The sequence below is a fragment of the Xiphophorus couchianus genome, chromosome 5 (assembly GCF_001444195.1).
Source record: "Xiphophorus couchianus chromosome 5, X_couchianus-1.0, whole genome shotgun sequence".
NCBI lineage: Eukaryota > Metazoa > Chordata > Actinopteri > Cyprinodontiformes > Poeciliidae > Xiphophorus > Xiphophorus couchianus.
Genome location: NC_040232.1, coordinates 13,974,913 through 14,001,378, shown reverse-complemented (window position 1 = coordinate 14,001,378; position 26,466 = coordinate 13,974,913). Strand labels below are relative to the sequence as shown.

Here is a 26,466-nt window from a genome sequence, read left to right as displayed (position 1 = left end):
CAGATAGCCTAAAGCAAGGTGTGTGTGTGTGTGTGTGGTCCAGGTTTGCGCTGTGCAGACAAAGATGTCAAAATACACTTTAGTCAGCAGGTAGTTGCTCAGCCAAAATTTAAGACAGGTGTTTCTGTTCTTCTCTTCCTGACTCACACACTCACAAATACACATTTAATCTTTATTTGGGTCTCTGACTTGCTACGAGCGACACAAGCAGTATACACACATCAGCTGGTTATTTGCACACAAACACAAATACGGGGCGCCGCTGACGGAACAGACAGGACGGTCAGACTTTGCGTCACAGTACAGTAAAAGAAAAACAGATGAAACAAAACGGCAGAGAGAGGAGAGCAGGAAACAGGCGAGCTGACTTCAGGAAAGGAGGGCAAGAACTGAAAACTGACATTTCGTCTGTGTTTCCCCCCTGCACCAAACCGCACATTCATACTCAAACAGGAAAGAGAACAAAAAAACACAACAAGCAAGTCATGAGGGACTGACTTGAATCTTGTGACTTTTCTCAAGAAAAGTACTGCATGTACTGAAATATGTACGTTTACAGGAAGGGGAGCTGTTAGTCATGATGACTGGCATGGCTCAAGGTATCGCAATATGTGAGCCTGTCTGGCAGTCCGCTGAACTGCCAATTTGATCCAGATTAAAACTAATCTCCTACAGAGCCACATTTGAGGATAATCCTTCAACAGCTAACAGATAGATCATCGTAAATCTACAAAATGTACTTCTGCTAAATCAGTCAGCTGTCTCTGTTAAATTAAAGAGCAGCAGTGAACCAAAACGTTGATCTAAGCAAGCAAGGTTTCAAAACCACACTCTTTATGTGTTAAATGATTGTTTATTTCTGTAAAGACAAAAAACACAATAATCTTAAAAGAAATGGGGTGAAGGTATTCCTAATGAAAGTGAGGAACGTCCCGTTCTGATCCCAGTTATCAACTTGGTGTCCGGATCAAAGCAAAAAAAAAAAGATCAGTATTAGACTCCCTGATCGAGACTCCACTCCCTTGCCACAACCCCAGGAAGCAATGCAGACATTGTTTAAAAGTCTGACTAACTTTCATGTGTACAGCAGGGAAATCTTTTTAAAAGCCCATGCATATTATTCTGCTAATATAACAAATCTGCATTCTTCCTAAAAACCCATGTGTTATTTGCAGTTTGTGATGATGTTGACAGTGAAAGAGAGACTGCATTGGCTGCTGTGGTCTCTGTTTTATATCTTTCCTTGCATTGTGCTGCAATATCCCCCCGCTGTCTATGAGAGAGCAGGTGAAAAATTAGCCATTAAAGTATATGATGCTCAAAGAAAAACGAGAAGTTTACTCAACAGGAGAAACGTTTTTAGTATGAGCTGTGTCCACACACAATTTGTTGAAACTGCCTAAAATATGCTGAATCCAGTTGTTAATGAGTCATATCAAAACAAAGTGGAAACATGCTAACATTAGTCTAGCACTTCAGCAGACAGGGTTATAACATTTAACATCATAACTAAAAAATGCGTAATATAAAATGTAATTTTGGTTTTCATTGGTAATTGTAATGAGCACTGAAGGCTCAACACGCATAGAAAAATCTCATAACTGCATTTATTTTTCTTTACCTGTGGAAAATCTTTGTATTTTTGCATGTTGTGTTGACACAAAATAAGTTTTAATGTGCACATACATTGAATTAATGACTAAATAAACACCCTTTGGAAAAGATGTCCAATTCCTGCATTCTTACTCAGAGACATAACAGAGAGTGTACATATCTCACCAACATCTTCAGAGACATAAGCACACTCTTTCACAAACACCATTAGAGCATGGGTCTTTGTCACCATCTGTGCCTGGAGGACATAATTAAATGAGGCAGAGGCGGAGACAGAGAAAGGTGGTGCTCCTGCTGGTGAAGAAGTTCCTTTGGACCCTGCTGTTACATCAGTGGCCAAAGGCCATGGGAGCTACAGAGACAGCAGAGGGATACAGACCAGGAGCATTTGTGTGTATATGGTGAATGTTGCATGACTCAGCTGACTTTTATAGACTCGGTGTGGAGCTAAAACAGGAGTTCTTAAGAGCATGACTATGCTCCTGCAGCCGGTCAAAAGCCTTCTTTAGTCTTCTCTGTGATTTCTGCATGCATGTTTGCTTGTGTGTCGATACACTGTTTCTAGACGTTATATACAATACATTCATACCCAATGATAGTACCTTTTGAACTTCTTTTTAGATTTTGTCACGTTACAAACACAAACTTCAACATATTTTAATATGTTGAAGTTTTATTCAACATATTTTATTAGGAGTTTACACAAAAATAATATGGGCCATAAATATGAAGTGGAAGGAAAAGGACAAAAAACATTTGTCATTTTCCTTTTTATTACTTGGCAGAATCCGCTTTTAACTGAAATTACAGCTGCAAGTCTTGTTTCTACCAACTTTGAACATTCAGTGACTTAATTTTTCCATCAAATCTTAATAAAATGCACTGAATTTGTAGCTGCAAAGCACAAAAGTTCAAAGGTATAAAACATTTTGTAAGGCGTTGTATGAACTACTTTTTATGTAAGAAAGGTTTCCTTGAAAATAGCTAATATTTACTTTGTGTTTTATAGCTTTCTGATAAAAAATATCAACCTTGATCTCTACTGTGTAAACAGAACTCTTCAAACAAAAATAAATACCTGTGTGCAGGTATCCGTCGGTCTCCAGCCACCAGAATGACATCACACAGCTGCCTCGTCCTCAGGTAACCCTCCATCTTGCGGAAGGTGACATCAGCATGAGATAAAGCGGTAAACATGGACTCCTCCGGACAGGTGCATGGCTCCATGGACACGCATGATGAGAGGGTTGCGCTGCTGTTAGACGTCCTGTGGGCACACATGCAAGCAAAGAAAAAATATTAAAAGTAAAACTAGCACAAAATCAACAAATAAAATGAAACAAAATTGGATGAGCTTTTTGCTGATTCTACTTTGTTTGAGACCCAAACAGCAGAGTGGAGGAATCCACGCCAGCTGGTCTGTGGCCTTGAGGTCAACGCATTTTCCTTTGCATCATTTCCTCACATGTAGTCACTCTTCTGCAGGCTTACCATGTTGCCAGAAGCATACAAAAGCTCTTTAATGGTCCAATTACCAGCTGTAAATAGCCAGATAAATTCAGCCCACTTAGAAGGAGAACGTGACAATTAATTCACTGCAGGAGCTGAACCCATAGGATATGCTGTGATTTACTCTACCCGTTCCCTTGCATCTATTCCAACAAAAGGTTTTCTACCCAGAGACCTCATTTTCAAATTCTAGGAACGGTTTTATTTTCTGATCAGAAGCTGAGTAGGCATGGCTGTTTGACTGCACAACACTGCAGTAACCCTGTGAAATATCAGCCATGGTGGCTTTTAAGAGCGACATAAGCCAAGCTGTGCTTCAGTTTGAAATTCAACAGGCGAAGAGAAAGGACAGACCCTGAAGCATAAAAAGACCCACCAAAAAAACCCGACATAACAAGGGACAAAACAATTTCAGCAACACAGTTAGGAGAGTAATGAGACTCTGGCACATCTGAAGAGTACAAGTGTGAATCTGACTATAGCCCCGGATGCTGGAAATGATTGAGTCACATGCTGCAATTTTCTCATAGGATGAAACAAAAAAGGGGCTCAATGGAGAGATACAGAAATCAAGTCTTAAAAAATCCTTCAAACATGCATGTGTACTATATAGCGTGCTTGTCTAATTTATGGTTCAATTTTTTTGATGAACAACTTTACACATTTGCAATTCTGTTAAAAAATATCAAATATCTCTACTTACGTATTACTTATCGTTTTAAATGTAGTTTCCTTCGTAATGACTAATAGATTTCTATGAGCCATTACTTCTCTGGATCAAATTATCTTCACTGTGAAAGAAAACAAATTGTCTGACGAACCCTTAAATTACCCCCAGCCTCTGTTGATGCTCTCAGCTCGGTAGAAGTGACATGTTGTGTTTCTGCCGCAGGATTTATACGTTTTCCTTTGGAACCAGCTCTGTCTGTGTTTACATAAGTTCAAGAACTTACCAAATGGTATGCTGGCTGTTCATCACAGCAACTACCATCTACTTCAAATCATATTAATGTACAAAATTAGTCTAGATAAAAAGCAGGTCAACAAACCTGTGTCTGTTACACCAGTTCTGTCAAAATTTGAGCACAGTATTATGTCTAAGCATCATACAGTGTCAAAGGCTGTTCCACCAAATACTAATAACATCTATATGAACTTTTGAGTTAGATTAAGAAAATAATCAAAAACAAATCTTAAATAATTCTCTCTTATTTTGGTATTTAGCAACCAGAAATAATTTTGGCAATCCTAACCTAACTAACCTAACACAGGAAACATAGACTGATTTCATGTTCAGTTATACAAGAGTAAAATCAATAATGCTGCTTTTGAATTATCACTGCCTCATATTAAAGCAATATTTTACACAACCATTAATAAAAAAAAACTGAGTGCATATGGTGAGCACAGGGGATATTTATTACTTGAGTAGGCTGATGTGTGTTTTGTTCCGACTCTGGCTCTGTCTGCTTTGTGTCCTGTCTTCTCTTCTCCAGCTAATCTCATCATTCACTCACTTCATTCCACCTCATATCTCCATCCATCCATCCATTTCCCCTCTTCCCACATCCACAACAAACCCTTTGAGGACGTATTCTGGCTCGCTCTCCTATCCTCAAGTGTGTGAGTCTGTGTGTGCATGTGTTTTTAAAAGTGTGTATGTAGATGAATGGCGTGGCTAAATACTGCCAGAGGGGGTGGCTTTGAAGTGGGGGAACACTGCCTTCCAGTCCCCTTAGCAGAGTCTGGCAGCCACTGAACATGGACAGAGAGGGATGGAGGGGGAGAAGGAGAAAACAAAAACCGTCTCATCACACAGCCGGATTTGTTTTAAACCCTTTGCAGAAGGAAAGGTTACTCACCTCTGCAGTCATTCAGTCTCCCTCCGTTCCTCTGTCCTTGTTATAAACGTGCATATGCATGTCCAACCACATTATAGGAGGGGATAAAGGAGGGCAAATGAATAGCTAATGGTGGGCAGAGATGAACACAGGACAGAAGGAGGGAGATGATAAGTAAATGAGGCTCACGGACAATAAATGGGGGTGAATGCTTGGTGTGGTGTGAAACCCGGAGGAGAAAGATGAGCTATCAAATTACTCTGGGATTCTGTGCGTGTCCCTTCCCATGATTCCATTTGGGATTCTGCCACCTGGGTTTCTGGGCTATCATGTCAAACACAGATGCCCTCTGTGGGAAGTGATAAGTTGCATTCACAGGGGCATAAAAATAAAAACAAAAACAGAAAAAACACTCTCAATGGATACACATGCATGAACCAAAAACGAATGGCTTTGTTGGTATGGCAACCATAAATGTGCGAGCATGCAGCTGTATGCATGTGCATGCAACATGGATGCTCCACATCAGATGAAACTGTGTATGTATAAATGTGTGTTTGTGATGTTTTGGTGTATTTTTCTCCTCTAAGCTTTGCTCGACACAGACGGTGATCCACCAAGTTAAACAATAAACCCTACCTAAGCAAAAAAAACAGAGATCTCTTAACTGACAGAAAGATATATTAACAGTGGCAAGACAGAGACTTAAAATAAAAAGCATCAGACGTTCACATTTTTAAAAATGCATCAATGTTCGCTCCCACTGAAAAGCTCTTTGAAACAGTGTATGTCACATCGTGTACATGTACGCATGTGGATGGAGACCCATGAACCATTTATATTTTCTGATGTGTGGTAGAAGGTTTGTGAATGTATGGAAAATTCAATACACCAGCAATGCTTCATTTCTCTTTAATCAATCAATCAATCAAATTTTATTTGTATAGCACATTTCAGCACATTTACCTTAGGATGTTTGCGGCTTCATTTTGTCTAAATTCAAGGACACCATAGTTTTAGGTGAAATGAATGGCTTTGTTTTTAAGTGTCCATGGTAACAGTCAATTAAACATCATTCCCACTAGAATGGTGTGTAGAGCTACACACCAGTGTTATGTAGAATCACAGCAATAATAATAAAAAAGAAGAAGTGTAAGAATGGTGGTAATTTTAAGTTTTATTGTATTTACTGAATTGGTGACATTGGCTTATTGTCATTATGTGACATATCAATCACTCATGAGCTGATCGAGGCAAAATTCGACCATTCCAATTTCTAAGGAAGCCTGTACAGATTTCACTAATATATCATCACTGCAGTGTTTCTGAATTGTTTTCTTTGTAAGGAACTGGAATGCAATATATTTGTTGATTATATTCCACATTTTACACCTTGCATGCCAACCTAAGAGGTGCTTCAAAAGGCATTTTGTTTTTAAATGTTCCTATCCAAATGTTGCCGTATACCACAGGTGCTGCTAAATTGAAGGGCTGTTTCAGAGTGTGGACTACATTAGACATCTTTAGTTGAAAATAGTACACATTTAGACCAGTCACACCATGTGAGCCACTCTTCATTTTTTTATCACTTTCTTGGCATTAGGGTCACCGTAGATTGAAGGCATGTTTTGTTTGTACTCATAAGTCATATTTTATCAGTCTTTATACCAGGAGTCACCAAAATGGTGTCAGATCAATTTTATTTAGTTCTTTATGTTTCTGATGAGTTACATAAAGTTTTTCTCTTTTTTGCAGAATAGACTGTCAGGGGAGTGGGTGTATGTTTGCTTTGTGCAGGAAGGGATGGACATGGAGGACCCTCTCTCCCATGTCCCAATTTATACAAGAACCGCCAGTGGTCATTAGAATAAGTACATTAGGGGAGATACAATTGTCTTCACTTGTCAAAACTTTTTGCCTAAGTTTTTCTTCTTAAGTCTAACAAAAATAGGTTAGAGTATAACAAAGTTTTTTTTTACTTTAAAATGTTTGGTAACTTCTTTTTGGGGGAGGAAATAAAAGCAACCCTCTCATCCCCATCCTACCTGCAGGAGCTGGAGTCAGTTTCCGGGTGGTTGTTCTCCTCGGTCCCCGCCGCTTCCGCCGAAGCCGCCGCCGGCTCCACCTCATTCTCAACCCCCGCAGGAGCCGAAGCCTCAACTACCAGCTGGGGCAACGGGGCCTCGCCGGGGGGCTCCATGTTTGTCACCGGACGAGCGCGGCGACGAGGCGGTGGGGAAATCCAGGAGAGTGCCGCGGCGGAGCTTCTGCACTCTGGCTGGCTGAGGGAGCGGGTACAGGAGTTCCCCGTGGCTCCAGAAGCTCCAGCCGGACCTCCCCGACTCCCCGCTGGATCAGCAAACTTTCTACCGCTGCCGTTACACAGGTTAGACCCGGCGCTCCCACTGACCACCAGCCCGCTGTGACAGCCCACGCTCGGGTTAACGCCAGATGAATTTAAGTTGCTGCAGCCGCTAATAGAGGGACCGTCCGCCGCGCTGCCTCCGGTTCTCCTCGCGCTGAAGTAGTCTCCGAGTGGCGGGGAGGGAGGCGGAGGAACCGCGGGGTGACCGAACCACCGCCATCGGATCCGGAGGATCTGTTTCACATCGAACTCCTTCCGCGAGGAAGAGCCCGAGCCACTGTTCGACATTCCAGGGCTCAGCTCGAGGAAATGGCGGGGACGATCCCGTGCCGCTTTACCGTAAAAGCTGCACGCTGCTCTTCACGCGCGTCTCTCTTGGCAACCGCACGCCCGTTAACCGCGACTGAAGGGCGCGAGCTGAGAGTGGAGTGTGAAGAGCAGGCAGAGGAGAGAGAGCGACGGGGCTCGACTCGGAGGTTCCTCCACATTTCCCTCTCACAATTACACATTTCCAAAGTTCTCACTATGTATTTTCTCTCCATATCTCAACCTTTCTCTGATAGTTTTAGTGAATAACTGACAAAAGTTCACCTTAGATTTAAGGCATATATTTATCAAATTTTGGTGTAGGATATTGAACCAACAAAAGCTAAGGATGGATTGGATAAACACATTTAGAGAATTAATTGTTTAATAAATTCTGTAAACTCACTTGCCTTCATATTATATTCCCATTTTCATTCATTTCCATACCGGAAGAGTTGGCAGCTTGGATGAATGCACAATATTAGAAAATCATGGTGATATTATAGATAAATATTGGGATGACTCTAATTTGTTGCAATACATTCACATTGTGGAACCTTTCTCTTTTTCAACCCTGCTTCTATAAAAATGATCTTTGCATCTTGGGCTCTGCCCTCTGAGTCAGGCGTGGACATTCAGTTCCACCCAACAAGATACAAATACCACAGGAAAATTTTGAATTCATGACACTTTAAATACTAGCTAATGTTCTGAAGATGGTTGTCACCATCTGTGGCAAAATTCGTCATGGATTTCTGGAATCAAACTGTGGCTCAAATGTGCAAAGTTGAGCCCCTTCCACCTCAAATGCAGAGTCTATATTGAAATCTGTCAAAAGTCACTTATCTGCCATGGTGTTTGCCAACAGCAACTGACCGCCTCAATTCTTGAAGCTGTCTTATGCTACCAACCCAAAATACACACTGTAAAAACAGTAGGGGATGTTTCAGTTCTATTCCCTATTTTATTCACCTTGACAAAAAACTCTATTTGGAAAAAATATATATCTTAGTCCAGATATACCTTTTTGTTTTGGGAGATTTTAGCTACATTTTATTAGGAAGTAAAAGGTTCTGTCTTGTACCCGTCTCCTCTGGTCAGTCATATGAAGAATACATGGAGACTATTGTCACATGTAGATCACACTCTGTACTAACCAGAAATTGTTTTTGCTTCTTTAGTGTTACTGTCAGGCACTTGGCATCCTTCCTGATGAGTTTCCATCTCGTCTTTTTAACAGAGAAACATAATTCAAAGCGTTTTCCAATCAAAGTTGGATGTCTTAACTGTGACATGATATACATACAATGCATTGGATTGTTTAGCAACCCTCTCCTTATTGATCCCTTTGTAGAATGAGATAATTTTCACATTTAGTAGCTTTTCTGGAAACTGTGGGTTTAAGATGAAATAGTAAAAAAATATAAATTTATTTCAAATTAATTACTTTTGGTAGGCGTTTACCCATTAGGGCTGAATGTATTTGAATCAAATGGTTCTCCAACAGCGTATTAGTATAAAGGGGTTAATTTTGCTAATCTTTTAGTTATCAAAAACACAAGATACATTTCATGTGGAAAAAGTTCTGAAATGATTCATCTTTCTCAGCATAATAGCATTATTATGCTATGTCAATAATTTTATCAAAAACTCGTAAATATAAAGAGCTGAAGGATGCGTCCGCTTTCATTCCCACTCTTCAGGTCCTCTCCTCTTTACATGTCTTTGTTCCTCGTCTTGTTCCTAAGCAATCTGTTGCAAAAAGCTGCAATTTCAAACTCTACTTTCACCAGATACTGCAATCAGAGCACAGCCACTTTCATGTCACCGGAGTGTCCTTCAGGATAAAATTTCATTTGAGTTTCAGCCACCATCGAACATGTACTCTCAAAGCTTTTACACCAACTGCCTTTTCTCTGAGTCTTCACAAACCATTACTCTTCACCGTCCATTACTACTCTTCCTCACCATTTCTTCCCCTTCCCAGTCTTCATCTGCAGTGCAGCAGCTATACATAGGAAATAAATGATCAGAGACCAGTGTTTCCTGTGGGAGTCACTACATCCAGACACCTAAGGGCATCCAGACCAGAACACCGTCTTCCCTTTCCGCAGTAACTTCTGGACAAGTAGAAAACGCACTGCAGGCCCAGAGATGGAAGACACCGTGTTCTGGACTGAGTCCTACAAGCAGGGCGGCAGAAATGCTTCAGAAACCCCACTCTGGCAAAAATCAATAAGTCAAACAGCCGAGGTCAGATTGTGAATTACACAGATGGGAGCTGTGTTTCTCATAAATTGCCCTTGCAGATTCAGGTTTGGCAGACTGAAAGGAGGGGTTGAATAGGGTCAACACAACCGGCCGCTTTTGTTTGCCAGAGTCTGAGGAACAGGGCTGTTGCTTGGTTTCAGTATGTTCTTGTTATTCGGACCACCCTGCTATTTTAAGAAATCAATACCACAGACTCAATATACAAACAACAGAATCACAGGCACCAACAAATAAAAAGCTCAGGAAGCAAGGAATCAATCCTTCTGAGGATTCTGGCATAGGATTTTAGTTTGACATTTCCAGATGTTGTGGACTTTTGAATTTTTTTGAAACTCCAAACTATGAAAAGAACCTAACACTCAAATATCTCATCGGAACAACAACGTTTTTAGATTAACAACCACTCCAGGTGAGTCCTTGTGTTATCATTTCATCTTTCTACTTATATGGTTACACAAACCTTTTCATATCTATTGTTCATTTGTACATTTCTATTAATACTAGAAGTATACAGTATTATCATCTGAAGACACATAGAAATGTATTTCCCTTGACAGAAAACATTTTAATTACCATAAAAATAGTTTGCAAACTATTTTTTAGTCTAGAGCTGGTCTATACGTGATTGAATTTAAGTCTGTATGACTAGATTGATTTAATAATATATTTCTTTATATAATCTGCCTCTATTTTTATTGTACCTACAAATAACATTTGTTGTTATTTCCATTGAATTGGGATTCTGATCTCTGTTTGTGTCATTTGGGTCTTGAATCACAGCAGTCTGTGACCACTTATCAGGTCGAAATAACTTAAGTAATGGGAAACTTTTTTTCACAGTAGATTATGAGTAAATACCACTACCTTAAATTACCAATTATCAGAGTGGATACAAAGAGTCCCAAAGTGGTACAAATTGACGCATGGTTGGTATAAAATGTCGCGCAGCTCATCTTCATACCTCAAAATGTTTTTGTATAAAATTAACACTTCGAGAATTGTATAAGTTCTTTGAATTTTTGTCTGTTACAGCAGGCACTCTTGTGATAAAATTTAATGTGCTGAATGAGACGATCATTGTGGGTAGAGGGAAGGCAATTTTGTGTTACTGCGCAGCTCTAAGTAGTCATTTACTGCAGAGTATTTTCCACATAGTCATGTAAAATACACTCCCACTGAAATAAACAAGCTACAAATACTGCTAGAAAATGTTATTAAACGAACTGAGTAGAAATTCGTCGTATCTGTTTACAGGAATCAATCATTTGCTGCCATGTAGCAGCCGCTGTTCTTCACGGCAAATAATAATCTGCACATCCCTGCAGTGACTTGGTTCCTCTCCTCTTGTGAGAAGATTGGGAAAAGAGGTCTTTGATGTTGCCAAGCTTCCTCTGCATCACTTTGGTCTTTTTTAGCAGATTCTCAAAGGATTTGTCTGCTCTTCGACTGGATGCTTCTCATCGCTGGTCCTGAAGAACTAAATTATTAATTTGTTTACTTGTCATGCACATTGATTTTAATGACTTTATTCTTGTCTGAGTATAAATTTTGCATTGGCCTCGATCCATTCTCATTCCCCGAGATGGGTTCTCGGAAATGAAAATGGATTGTACATTTCATTTATGTGCTGCTGATTGTAAATGCGCCTGTATTAAAGAGTTATCCTGAAAACTTGCTATTGAGCACTGCAAATTAACCAGAGCATTTTTGCAATACTCATTACAAAAATGTCGTCCCACTGTGGGGAATTTGGGAACATTGCTCCTAGGGGATGGATGAAGCTATGGACTATTTACCTTCAGCCCACTTCTGTTTGAAACAATCATTGGTCACTTGGCAGGAGCCCTCATGCAGCTGCCTGTGTTATTAGTCTCCTGTCTGGGGTGGTCCAAGTCGATCACTCAAAACGTTTCTGTGCACTTTTATGACTCTACAGCACAAACAGGCACAAAAACACTATAAGTTATCCTGTTAACTGAAGGCTTCATTTATTCCTCACGCATTTGCTCATTCAAGCATGAACACAATGGCACACAAACAAAACAGTTTGTCACAAACATTTTCACATTTTGTCACATTACAACCACAGACTTCACTGTGTTTTATTGAACTCTTGAGAGAGTGGCAAGTTGAACATATACATGTGCAGTAGCTCTAGATTAGCTGCACAGGTGTAGGACAGGACAGCTATTAGAGATGCACTCCAAAATTCTGACTTTCATGGAGGAGTGGGGAAGAATACATCCACTGTTGATAAAAAAAATGTTATAAGAAATCCAATTCAAAGTTTGCCTAAAGCCTTGATGGCAGCCCAGCAAATGGAAGAAGGTAGTCTGGTCAGATGAGAACACAAAGTTTTTTTCTTGCCCACGTGTGAAACATTATTGTAGTGTAGAACTTCCTTCGCCCATCACCCTGAACACACCGTTTCTACAGTGAAACATGGTGGAGGAGGGGATGATTTTCTTTAGCTGAGGCAGAGAAGCTGGTCTCAGTTGATAATGAGAGGATGAGGCCTGAAAAAGACTTAAGACTAGGGTGAAAGTTCACCTTCCAGCAGGACAACAACCCTAAACATACAGCCAGAGATACAATGTGTATCTATGTCTTAAAATGGCTTAGTCAAAGTTCAAATCTGAATTGAGATGCATATCTGTGGTAAAATTTATAAACATCTGTTCCAGACTTGCTCCATCCAATCTGTCTGGGCGTAAAATTCAGTCTCTAAGTGTATAAATCTAGTAGAGACATAACACAACAAATCTATCAGTACTTCAACCCACTGAAGTATTGATAAAGGGGAGCTGAAGACTGTTTTCATGTTTTATTTTGAACATTTATGAAAACCTTCTGTAATGTTTTTTCTTTTTCAAAATAACATTCAGTAATGAGTTGGTCTATTCCATGAAATCCCAATAAAACACAAGGATTGTGCTTGAAATGTGACAAAACTTGAATCAGTTCCAGTGGTAAGTATTTTTGCAAGGCAAAAACTGCATTGCAACTGCCTTCGGTCCTCTTCCTGCACACTTTGCACTCTATAAACTTTCACCTACACACTCTGAAACCCATATAATCACCAACACTGAGCCAAATAAAAACAAAATGCCCATCACCCGGGAAAAGCTGCCATAAAAAGATTTTATGGGGCCAGCACATGGACTATTTTCTGTCTGGCCCTGTTGTGAAGCTCAACCCATCTCTCGTGACCCATTGTCATCCGCTGTCCTTCATCCAATGCCTCTCTATTTTACTTCTCTTTTCTCCCCTTTTCTTTTCAATGAATTGTTTTCTCATTTTAAAGCCTCCCCTTTCTCACCACCTTTCTCTGTGCTTTTGTCCTCAGCCTCCTTCCTAACCTCAATTTCCTGCTCCCCATCCCCGCTATTATACTGCGACACACAAAGGAACAAGTGCATTTATGTGAATGTATATGTGATTGTCGAACTTGCTGCTCATTTTCTGAAGGCTCAACCCCACAAAAACCTTAGTTCTATAATGATGAATCGATCTGACCAAATGTGTGAGCTGTGCCTTTAACATACCTTCACTGTGTGCATGCACAGAACAAAAGAAGCACTTTTAATAGTCAAGTCACAGAGCCTGCAGCTCATTCAGACCACATACGCACCCACATTTTGTTTGTGTAACCGTCGGGTAGTCCATCCTTGAGATTTAAAGCAGGCTCAGACTGGCCAAGCAAATAATTACCTCTCAACATTGAGCCAAACTATTATAGCCCCCACATGACACATGAACGAGCGACAGACAAAACCCTCACAAGTAAGTGAGATTACAGATAAATCAATCAAAGATTATTATGTACATTTAATTTGAGTACTAAATACCCCAATTTAAATAGTTTTTTCTCTGTCAGAATAATGGCAGAGATAATACTTTATAGTATTTTTAAAATGAGATTATTTTGTTTCTGATAGGATTGCCTTTCAAACTGATTTTTTTAATTGACAGATGTAGAAAAGCTAGCCAGTTAATTAACAGCTAAGCTAGCTTCACTTGTTGACTGTGTGTTCTATAACTTTGTATTTTAGTGTTTTTATGATGTAAAGCACCTTGAACCGCCTTGCTGCTGAAATGTGCTATACAAATAAACTTGACTTGACTTGACTTGTCATACATGGGTCAAATATTTTCTGTATCCTTCCTCAACATTTTCACAATAGTTTGCTAAATTTCTGGGCTATTTCTCCAAACAAAAGTAGAATAACTCACTGCCACTCCAATAGTTGACTTTGTTGTATATCCTAAATTTCTGGCTAATATCTTGAAGTGTGTCTTCAGTGTCGTCATATAATTGTTCCTGATAATGTAATTTAATTGGGTGAAATGCACCAGTCCCTCCTGAAACAAAACAACTTCACAACATAATGTTACCAGGTTGGAACTTCAGTCAGGATGGAGTTATCAGGCTTCTGAACTTCTCTCTTTCTTCTTTAAGTGTAATAATTTTATCTCAATCAGGCAACAAGATATGTCTTCAAAAAAATAAGGTTTTTGTTCCAAGTGCATCTGAAAACCGACTTTATGTTGTTTTCGGAGTAAAGGCTTCTTCCTCTCTGAGTGGCCTTTCAGCCCATTTTGTGGATCATGACATCCACTCTCTCAGCTTCAATCAGCCATTTTATAAGATTTTTTGTTTTTCTTCTGGGGTAAGTACACATGTTTGATATCAAAAAACCTTTATCTCTGGAACACAGAGCCTGTCTGCTTCCTGAACTATAGAGAACATTTTGGTGATAACCTGATCTAAAACAGGAAAACACTAGCCTTATTTAATGTTAGCTGCCCGAGCAAAGATTACATGTCTTTTTATGCAGTGTATTCAAATATCGTTTTTCAACTGTGTCTTACTAGATTGTCTTTGCATCAACCAAACAGCCATCAATACAAAACCCCACTGAAAACCCAATTAATCAAGTACCAAGGCACTTTTTTCTTGCCATACCAACATACCAACCGTAGCATGTTTTTACCATAGCATGGTGAACACTTATTTGATATGATTAATCTTTCTGCCTTTGTCTAGAACATCTTTCCCTCACAAAAATGAGCACAGTTTTTCATCTTCAAATTGGCATCAATGTCAAAAACCAACTACTTTCAACAAGAAAGTTATGAGGACAGAAAAAAATTGTCCTCTCGGGCAAAGAAGCACAACATATGTGCATTTCCTCAGGGAATGCAGAGTCAGGTTTGATTACAAGCCAGACCACCTTCAGCTGCTAATTTCTCTCTTATCCCTCCATCGCATCAGTCAATAGTGAAACCACACAGATCAAAGAAAGCCTTCGATGAGATCCGTGTGTGAGTGTGTATTTGTCTTCATCTGCATTCAGGCAGAGTGGGTTTAAGCTCCAAACGGATTGTGAAGTCTCTTTTCCCCTAAGAGTAACTAATAGTAGAGATGAAAAAAATAAGAATGGATTTTTTTATTGAATCCTCTCCACCTTTTGTCTCCGGTCTGTCATCAAACACAGTGCAAGCAGCAGCCAACCCAGAAAGCAGGATTAATTAAACTCCTTCCTGTTGCTCACCCCTTTCTGTTCTGTTTACATCCCATTTTGTTACATCCCATCCATTTTACTTTTTTCCCCTTCTCTATCATTTTGTACAGTTTGTCTAATAAAAAGTAGTGAATGAAGATCATTTTACAAAAGTAAGTGGCAGCACAAGAAAAAGACCGAAGGAGTAGAGACATGGAGACTTTATGTATTTCAGTCTTATTGCGACTTTCTATTGACTTCCATTCATTGTAGTAAATGTTTTTATTCCTAGCACTAACCAGAACATTGCCAAGTATACCTCTAACCCTAATTTTAAGCAAAACTTAATCCACACCATACCTTCACCTCTCATCCCAAAAGATAGGGGTTTGTCACATTAGGGCCAGGCTTTGGTTCCTATAAGGACTATTTAGGAGGTTAGTGAATTTACCAGAAAAGGTCCTAAATGGCTGACATAAACAAGTACACGCAGGCAGGCACTCACACAAACACATGCAGTCTTTATTTGATCTTGTATCAGAGCTGAGGCCTCCCTCTGCACCCAACCACAGCTTGATACACCTTTACTGCCATGTTTTATTAACACAAATGCAAAGCAGAAAAGTCTCAGGGTGCATGTCTTTAAATGGAGGCCAAAATTCACTCTCACACACACTACACTCTTTGTGCTATCCGAGTGTGAACCAAACTGTCCAATTACATTGATCCATGCTTTCTTTTCTGTGTGCAGAGAAAATAGCTTCTTTCTTCTTCCTTTAAGCACATCACCTGGGTGGATACCCACACTCATACACATGCATTCCCGCATACACAGACACCATAATGACTCGGGTCTGGCTTGCCTGCTCTGGTTCCCCTCTAATTGCCTGAGAGGATGGAGAGAGCTGACAGCAGGCAGGGAAAATAAAAATGGCCAAATGTAACCACATTTGTAAAGGAGTGCATCCGTAGGGCAGCTCTAAAGCAAGAGAATGTGAAGGATGATGATGATGAGGTGATGATGAGGATGAAGCTAGCAGCAGTGAAAAACAGACATTCGAATCCCTAATTTGGAAAAATAAATCTCTGCTCCATGCAACTTCTCTGTGAAGCTCTGGGCCTCAGTAGACGTTGCTATTTTTAAATTGTTTTAATGCGTTTTTCTTCCTCTGCAGGCACCTGTTAAGGTACAGCATTTATTGCAAAATAAATTTGTCACAATTCAATCCCATGTATAACTAGTCATGCCTTTTGATTTTTCTTTTTAACATTTTGTCGAATTACAACAACCACAACATTTCCGCCTATTGTTTGGGGATTTTGTGTGACACACAAAGTAAAGCCTGATTGTGAAGTAGAAAGAAACATTTTTTTCTTTTAGTTTTTTTTTTTTTTTGCGAAAGAGAATCGGAAATTGTTGTGTATATTTTTAGAACCAGGCTTTGTTGAATGTTGCATCTGCAAATGTTTTGTACTATCTGATAGTTTGCATTTCTAGACACTGAACAGCGCATTGCTCCAACTCCAGCTGTGTGATGGAAACACAGAGATCACTATGACTACACAACAGATTTATTTTCTACAGACTGCATTTTCTACATACATTTGGGTTCTATTTACTAATTAGATTAGTTATAAAAGCCATTGTTAGACTGTCTTTATTTAGAGGTTTCAAAATAAGGGGGTTAATAGATACACACACCACGATTTATAGATTTTAAAAATTTAAAAAACACAAAAATCATGTAGCGTTTGCCAATAATGTTTCCATATAGATGATAATCTGACATATTCAGATTGTCATCTATGAATACTTAATTCAATTCAGCTCTGAATTTGCCTTTAGCATCACTTGAATGTAAGAATAAGTACTTCAGTAAGACCCATGCCATAACCATACAAACTAATAGATTAAATTTAATTTTTTGTACTCTGAGAAATACTGCAGAGATGAATAGAGAAGCTGCATCCTCTTCTACCTTTATTTTACAGTAGACAATTGCACAGACAAGTCTAGCTGAAACAACAGCACAGATGCTGCCTGACTGAACACTTTTTCAGCTAATGTGATTTAATAAAATCAAGATTTTACAAAAGACAAAAGACCTTTTCACTGCCAAGTGCATTTCTCCCTTCTTTCTCCCAACACAGTTTCAGCTTTTGGTATTTGGTGTCCATTTAGTTTTACTGTGAGATTTTGACTGTGCAATAACAGTCCAAATGCAAAAAACCTTTGCTAAATCCTGCCAGTAAGAACTGGAAAGATTGAAACTCAATGCAAGTGCAAGCTTAGACTAAATGGGCCACTTTTCAGTCAGAGTTTCACTTTTCTGTGTCATGATGACAAAGGCATAATAATATGTAAATGAAAGCAGATACTTTGGGAACCCAGCCATTATAAAATACACTTCATGTGAGCAAAGACTAAAGAAGAGTATTGAACAGTTTTAAAGTAGGTTATAAATGCTTTTTATAATCAATATGCTGACTGATGAATCACATCTTGACCTGCATATTGTCATGATTTTGTGGTGATAATTGAGCCCAAAATGTATTAAATTTAGACAGAGTGGAGAGTTGATGAAAAATATTTAATGAAAAATAATTAAATAAGGACTTACAAAATACAAGAACACAGGAAGTCAGAACAGGAACAAAATGGGGAGCAGGCTGCATGGAGGTAACGGAGGAATCCAGCGAGTGAAGAAGAGATGGTTAAATACTGGGGTTTGTTACTAGAAAATAGACCGCTACTAATTAGAAAACAGGGTGCAGCTGTGAGGGGAGAGTATAAGAGCGATTAACCAGAGGAACAAGGAATAGTAAATAAACTGTGGAACAGACAAGAAAATAAATCTAAAAGGAATAACTAAACACAATGAATAAAGAATAAGCATGATCTAACTAAAATAACTAAGATCATACTGATACAGTAAAAACAAGGAAAAAGCAAATAAAGAATACTATGGTTAACACATGCAATAAAAGATCACGCACATAAAACCAGAAAAACCCCAAAACCAAAATAACCCACATATATTTTTTAAAACTTAATTTAAGAAAAAATAGTGGCAAATGAACGAGATCTAGTTCATGTTTAAGCTTTGAACAGAAGGTTTAGTTGGCGAACTATGAATTAATTAATTCTTTTTAACATGGCTGAACTGATTTTATAAACTAGGTTAAATTTTGCAACTCTCCAAAAATTTGTTTTGACAAAAACAAAACACAGCTGGATTTATGATTTTACAGAAGCCAAGGAATATTATACCTATATCTCGAGGACCGTCAATAAGTCAAGACTCAGTGTCTAATGTATCTTCTTGCATTAATTTCTGCAGCCTTACTTGACGAACATCAACCATTTGTAACTGGGAGTGATTGACAGCTTAACAGGAGGAAGAAGCTTCTTCTGACACAAGAGGAGCACAACTGAGCCGTGTGAATTGGACATCGACTTGCAAACTAGTATACAACAATGTTTAAAATCTCTAACAAAACAGTCTTTCCCAGCATTGTTGTTAAATGTATATAGAAACAAAACAGTTGAACAAGATTATGAGGATCACCATTTCAGGCTAATTTTGTATTTGTGTGGACGATTGTTATCTGGAGATTTTGCTAACAATTTATCACAAAACAATAAAGCACATGATGACATATTTTAAAGAATAAAAAATCTAAAATGAGTCTGATTTCTTGTTAAATTCAGGTTAGTAGCTTTAAAATATGAAGCCATAAAACCAAAATAACTACACAGTTTCATGACATAAATGCAGAAGCTATATCTTTAAACTATGTTGTGTAGTCCAATTCATTGGTAGTACTTTTCAGATCATACCAAGGTCAATACAGTACAAATAGGAGAGAACAACTACATTCCTAATATGTTTAACAATAGAGAGGGTCAGATGATGAAGATCTTGGTTCAAATGATAAAGCAAGTGCTGCCTGTAGGATTCGAGCAACATCAGCAACTAAATAAAGCGTGCTAATAAACAAAACACATCTTTTCTATTGCCAGACTTCCTCAGGGAATAATCCTACATTTACATAAGTTATATTTGTGTTTGCAGACAGACACAAACAGTTCCTAATCCTCAGGTTATTGTTTGCTTGGGTGTGTGGGAACACAGGCATGTGTGGGCTTGTCAGACATTGTTAAAATTGCTGAGGCATGAAGTTTGCCTCCGTGCACAACAGGGGATGATACATATCCTGTATTATTGATGGAAATGAAAACAACACTCTGTTTTCTTTCAGCTCTCTGTGTCTCCTCCCTTCAGTCTTCTCTCCTCCCTGAGACACTTGGCAGTTTAACAGCTCTTTAATGACGGCAGCCTCTCCGATTCAGTTTGTGAGCAGATGCTTACAGAGCACACAGAGTCCAGTCAGCGGTTGCTGTAACACCAGTGCCTGTTTTTCTGTGGCAAACATGGGTTTCAAAACACAGCAGCCTGCAGATGTGGTGGATTACAAAGAGCCTGAGAGGGGGATTCATTTCCAAACTCCACCTTTGTCAATTCTGCACCTCTGTCTGCATAGCTCTTTTTTTTCCAATTTCCCCATGTCATTTTTTTTCTTCCTTCCTGTCCACCACCACAGCCTTCATTTGTCTTTTTGATATTTTCCCAACCTCTGTATTTTCCCATCCACTCTGGAGGAAAACAGTGCCTTCTTTTCCTATTCAGTCTTTCCCTAAACGGGCAGAGTGTTGAGTGAGGAGAGGAAGATTAAAACATGTGGGACTTGGAGATGGAAAGGCAGAGGGAGGCAGCATTTATGGACAAATAAAGAGCAGGCCTTAATAATTTACTCTGCCCCGCAGCCATGAGCCAACGAGAACTCATCACTCCCACAGAAATGAGAGCAGCAAAAGAGACAGAGAAAGTCTTTCACACTGGAGCAGACAATCCCTTGATCTTGTGATGAATTCTTTGAGGTGATGCTCAAACAATTCAAAAAGTATTCAGACATTTTCTGTCAAAGTGTTGAGAAAGCTGAGAACAGTGTGATTAAATCCCTGACATTTTTCCTGACAGCATGTAAGGCTTGTAGGCTTTCAGAGGATAAAGTGAAATATTAATGAGCGAAGTGATAGACGATGTCATGGAGGTCAGAAAGAACACTGGGCCAGTTGGTTTTGTCAAAAGAGCCCTGAACCCTGTGGAGTTTATTGCACTAAAAATCACATTTTTGGCCACCTGAGAGCCATAGGCCACGCTGAAAAAACATCATCAATGTTTCAATTCCTTACTGTGCAAAAGGCTTTCCTAGTAAGAAAATAGCAGAATAAACTCTGGAGGAACATTTTGTGAAATTGTTTGATTGTGGATCTTTACAAACTCTCTGTACACAATACTGAAAATCTCTTAAAACTGAACAGAATGTGACCTTGTTCATCTCTCAAGGTAAGAATATTTCAGAGCAGTCCAAGTACCCCCAGACAGTGTTCATCTTTTATACCTTACAGACTCTGTAAAAAAAAAGTAGGATCTATTTTTCCTGACAGTTTTCTAGTACAGATGTGACATAAACAATTTCTTCTGTGTAGTTCTGATAGCTAAGTCAGTAAAGTGAAGAAGTAGAGATTGCACTGAAAGCCAGAGGTTCAGACACAATGATGAACCTCTGACCAGCAGAGATCCAACAAAAACTTTGATTTGTGTCATTGAGTCTGTTATGGTCCAGTTTGTTAGCATTCTTTGAGCTTTCAGGAAGATAGTTTTTCAGATTATTTACATTTGTGAATTACATCCTTCCAGTATTCTCACCAGCTATTGCTGGTGATCCTTTACAACCAAAAAGGTCAAGGCCGAGACACCTGGCTGCATCTGGAGCAAGAATCCCCAGCGCCGTTCTCAAAAAGTAAACAGCATCTGTCCCAAAACAGCAGTAATACTGGAACGTGTTGCGACCATTTAAACCTTTTCTCAGACTCCTGACAGTCAGTCAATCAGTCAGTGAGAGAGAGAGAAACCATTTGATCATGTAAGTTAGACTTTTGCCAGCTAAATAAAACTTAAAAGTGCTTTCTCCAACAGTTAGAATCCAGTCAGTATGAGTCCATGTTTGGCTGTTTGTTAATGGCTTCTTAGTTATTTTTTTATATTGTGATTATTAACAGCTTAAACATTGATTATTTTAGAGACTAGATCTAATATGATCACTCAATTCCCAGGTAAAGTGTTAATAAATCTGATATATCCATGATATCTTCCTCTCATCTCTTTCAGAATGTTTATAATTTAGGCTCTCTGCCATTTACTGTCCAGATAGAAAGATATTTAAAGACTTGAGACTGATAATATTTTGTTTAATGAGGCAGATATGATTTTTAATTACTACATACTGATGATTCCCAAGCATCATGTGTAAGTTTCAGTAGTGAGGGATTTATCCAACCATATCTCATTCCACTACAGAAACCATTCATACAAATCAGTGCTCAATGGTGTATAAAATTTAATTAGAGGACATGCTAAAAAAGATTTCCAGGATGATAAACACTTTTTTTCCCTCTTACTATGGTTTACTTTGCACCTTCTGTCTAAGCTAACCAGAGCTACAGACGGCAAAAAAATGGTGTGAAAAAGCTTGGAGTGTCTTCTGTGAGAGACATCACTGTATAGAGGCCTGTGTTAGTTTACCATCTGTACATGGGGGGAAAAAATTCAAATATGAGGCATGAAATATGCTTCCTCTGGTGTAGAATTTTACATATAGACCCATTAAGATGAAAAACTGAATCCGTTGGTCAATATCCAGGAAAGTGCCTGGTATAAAAGCTCCAGAAATAACCAGTGAGTGAGGACAAAGTTCCAGGAATGTAACCAATAATTATAACAAAAATAAACAGTGGAAATTATCCAAGAACTGGGAAATTCTAGGAACGTGCCCATTGAGTTCTGGGATGCTTCAGAATTGTGAGTGTACTTAATAAGTTCTCAGAAAGTTTTTAAAAAAATTAATACGTTCCAGAAATGTTTGCTGTGAATTGCAGGAAACTTTTGAAAAGATATCCAGTTAATATTTTTAAAAAAAGTAAATCCCAGAAAAGCAGCCATAAAGTTGAAGGAAGCTACCTAATAAGTTCCAGGAAAAATTCCAGGAGCATTTTGGAAAATTCCAGAAAGGTGATCAGGATTGTTCAGGAGGGTATTGAATATGATTTGGGAAAGTATCCAGTAAGTTCCAGAAGAATTTTTAATAATAATTTCTTGAAAAATAATCAGCAAGTTCCAAGAAAGTGTCCACTGAGTTCTATGAAAGTTCCAGGGTAATGTCCACTATGTCTCACAGTACCAATACAATTGGTATATTTGTATTGTACCAATTGTACAATACATTTGTATTTTACAAATGTATTGTACAATTGGTACAGTACATTTCCAACGTACATTTCCTCAAAGTTTAAGGGCAGTCCAGTTCCAGAGAACTACTTTGTAGCTTCAAAGGAAGTTAGAGTAACCTCCAAGAGATGGTAATTTAAGAAGCAGGGCTATGTTACGTAGGGCTAATATCATCATTAGTTTGTCATTTTGAACTGAGCTTCATGATTTACAAATGCACCTCAATTTCAAAAGTTTTTAAAACTAATTTAAGGTCAGCAACTGGCGTTTCAAACTATTAGTCTAAAACAAATATACTTCGCTAAAGAAATCATGAAATCCAAGACTGATTGTCAAATTTTCTTCTCTGGATACTTTTCCTTTTGGCACAAACCGCCTTTAATAGTGTGAACATTTTAGCCCTTGTATTAGGATGTGCATTACCAAACAGATTATTTCATCAATCAGAGAAAGAAAGGTCACAACTTTCACTAAAGTGATCCAAAAGCTTGTCATCAGAGCAGGTGGATGGACAGACAGACAAACTGAACATGAAGAATAAAACAAAATCCATTCATATTCTAACTGTGGTTGAACACATAGCAAAATGTTGGGCCTGAATCTTACTTAAAAAGTAGACTCTGCCCACAAAACCCCTATTCAAGCATCTAATGAGCTAGTAGACAAGTGATCAATTCCAGATCAATTCTCAACCTTTTGTGAGTGTTTCAGAGTGATGTATTTCTGGTTTGCTCTCACTATTGTATACCGGAAAAACCGAAATAGACCTGACAGAGATTAATGAGAAAAGGAAGAACAGGCATGAAGAAAAACATCTGTATTTGAAGGTTTTTCCTTCATCGGTATTACAGAAATGCAGCATATTATTACAAGCAGGACAAGATTCATGATCCATATTCCACTTCAAACGAAGACGACAGCTTTCCAAAGCAGTATTTGACAAAAAGAGACAATTTCTTTCCACCCACTGAATCAGTAAACAGGATAAATTCAACCCACAATGTAAACATGCGAGCCAAGCAACAACAGTACAGTATTAATCTTGGTAATACACAACACACTATATATTCAAGCCTAGAGCTGACAAGAAAATATGTAAATGATAGATGCGTTATGGGGAACCCACCTGAATGCAAATGTAGCGGCATGTCTAAATATACTTGTAAGTGTGAGATTAAAATTAGCAGCATTTAACCTTAAGCTACTTTTCATCCGGAGTGGTCAGGAAATAAAACACTTCAAAGATATTCAATGAGTGGATCAATGAGGACTGCGGATTCTCCCTTTACAGATTCTACAAGATTTAGCTTTTTTGGTCACACAACTGTTTCAGATCATCAGACTAGTTTTAATGCCAGACAGACATAACCTGACTAAATGCATTGCTGTTTCAAAATTATTATTTCATTCATTACAGGAAAGTGGCTATAAAAAACAATAACATATTACTCTTTGAAGTAAGGTTGCTTTAGATACATTTTTCCCTAAATAAATAAAATCCTTTGAAAACTGCTTTTTTGTTTTTACTCTGCTGATATTTGTCTGATATTAAAATTTGTTAGACGATCTAAAACTTATGGATGTTGTAAAAAAACAAAACAAAACAGCGTTTCTAATATTTTTTACAGCAAAGTGTGTAGATTTTTTGTCAACATGCCCTCTGTATATCAATATCTTAGAGTATAACTTTGGTTTAGGTTTTGGATAAAAGGAAATGGAATGGAAGACAAGCTCAGAATGAAGATGAGGAGTAATGATCGGGGCGAGGCGAGGTCTTGGAGACGTAGACGAAGCATTAATCAGCAGTAGGTGACTCTGCTGATTAATGCTTAATTACAGGAGGGGGAGCATTTGGAGGAGGCTGAAGCTGCAGCTCATCAGTGCATAAATGGCCATCAGATCCCACTGTTCAAACACAAAGGAGCTTTTAGCATGCATCTGGTGAACGGACTGCGGGAAAGACAAATTAACTTGTCCAGAGACTATAAAGCATTTAACAAGTGGCAAAGAAAGCCTGGAGACTGAAGACAAACCTACAGTCAAGATCTTTTGGGTGAAATTGTTTGATCAAGCACACAATTAAATTCATGCCACCTTCTAACAGGAGACGATGCATAAAAACCCCGTCTGCCTCTGAAATTTTAAATCACAAAGCAATTCTGCTAAAAAGAATGATTCACATCTTATTTTCTCAGATGTGTATTCAATGTTAATGTCTGGCAGAAACTTGATTTTCATTTCTTGAGTAGTAAATAATATGACGGTTATTTGGGTGATTTGAAACTTGATAAAGCTAAAATTGTGATGGTAAAATATTTAATCATATATTTATAAAACTGCAGATGGAATGTTGCAGTAATATGGACATATTTGTAACTCAAAGAAGAAAAATCTGGCTGGCAACAGACATGGGTCACTGATGTTTATGGGCAACAAAACACTCAAAATGATCATTATCCAGCAGCCAAAAACCTGAAGATAAGGTGAGGAACTCCATGATCTAACAGGCTATGCTGGACTAGAACCACAATCCAGGTTTGGACATCAGCTCAAGATGCTTCTCTTTGAAAATTTTCATCCCATTTAAACGTTTCAGTTACATTTAAATGTTGTAAATATTTCTGGAAGTTACAACAGACTTCACTTCTGGTTATGAAATCTCTCCTGGAGCCTCTCAAAAGCTGCAGAAAAAAACAGAAAACTCAAATAGTATGCAAACTCATAAACACCCAAAGATCATAACAATCATCCACAACAGAAGAGTTAGGGTAGTTTTCTTTATTCTATTCATTGTCTATTGCATGAAATGCGCTGAAAATTTTTTAAATAAATACTCTACCAGCAGGAGGTCACTGACTATGATCATTTTATGCTGACTACTGCTGGTAGTGGTCAGCGGGAGTGACTTCCTGCTACAGTTTTTTGGCTTGATTAAAGAAAAACAGATCAAAGCCAGAATAAATGAGAATGTAATGTTATACAAAGTTTCCAGAAACATAAACTACTGAGTTGAATTCAATATGGATATTTAAACATATGGCAATATAATCAACATAAGAGTTGGTTTTATTGAGTCACACAAAACTACAGTAAACCGAACTTTAAAAATATCTGTGGTATATCTTTAAAAAAATGGTGAAAGAACAAAAAACAAAACAAATCTATGACAGCTCTACAGATATCTATAGGATGAAAAACAAATGTGTTCTTCAACTATTTGTAAAACTATGCAAGATTTTTCATATCATTTTCAATACATGCTTTATCATAAGTACAGATGGTTGATAGTTTCATACTGAATATGTCATGATGTGTTTGTTGGTCGACCCAAATGTGTCAGAATGAGACGATGAGTAGTCTAGAAGATTTAATAAAAAAATTATGAACCAAAAAAGCTTACAAAAATCACAGAGAACCGAAGGAGCCAGAGCAGAACCAAAAATAATAAATCTTAGAAAAAAAGGATGGCAGGGTACTGACGAGAATGTAATGGGAGGAACCAGCAATGAGGAACTGAGAATGAGTTGTATATATATATATATGTGTATATATTGGGGTGGTTGATAATTGAAAAAGGAAAATATGGCTAATCAGAAAATGGTTTGCAGTTCGGAGAACAGACTTCACTTCTGGTTATGAAATCTCTCCTGGAGCCTCTCAAAAGCTGCAGAAAAAAACAGCTTTTTTTTCTGCAGGCAAGATGA

The 26,466-nt window shown here is 38.3% G+C and overlaps 1 protein-coding gene across 2 annotated transcripts in view; it reads right to left on the bottom strand.

Moving 5' to 3' along the window:
- Positions 1-26,466, bottom strand: part of klhl5 (kelch-like family member 5) — a 52,342-nt gene that overhangs the window by 19,646 nt on the left and 6,230 nt on the right. Inside the window, exons 1-2 of one of the 2 annotated variants that reach the window (XM_028018379.1) lie at positions 7,010-8,067; positions 2,693-2,881 (exon numbers count right to left, since the gene is read on the bottom strand). In XM_028018379.1, the coding sequence (XP_027874180.1) occupies positions 2,693-2,881; positions 7,010-7,617 (797 nt within the window). In that variant the 5' untranslated portion in view covers positions 7,618-8,067. Of the gene's footprint in view, positions 1-2,692; positions 2,882-7,009; positions 8,068-26,466 lie in introns of those variants that run through there. The other variant, XM_028018380.1, reaches the window with a different exon arrangement.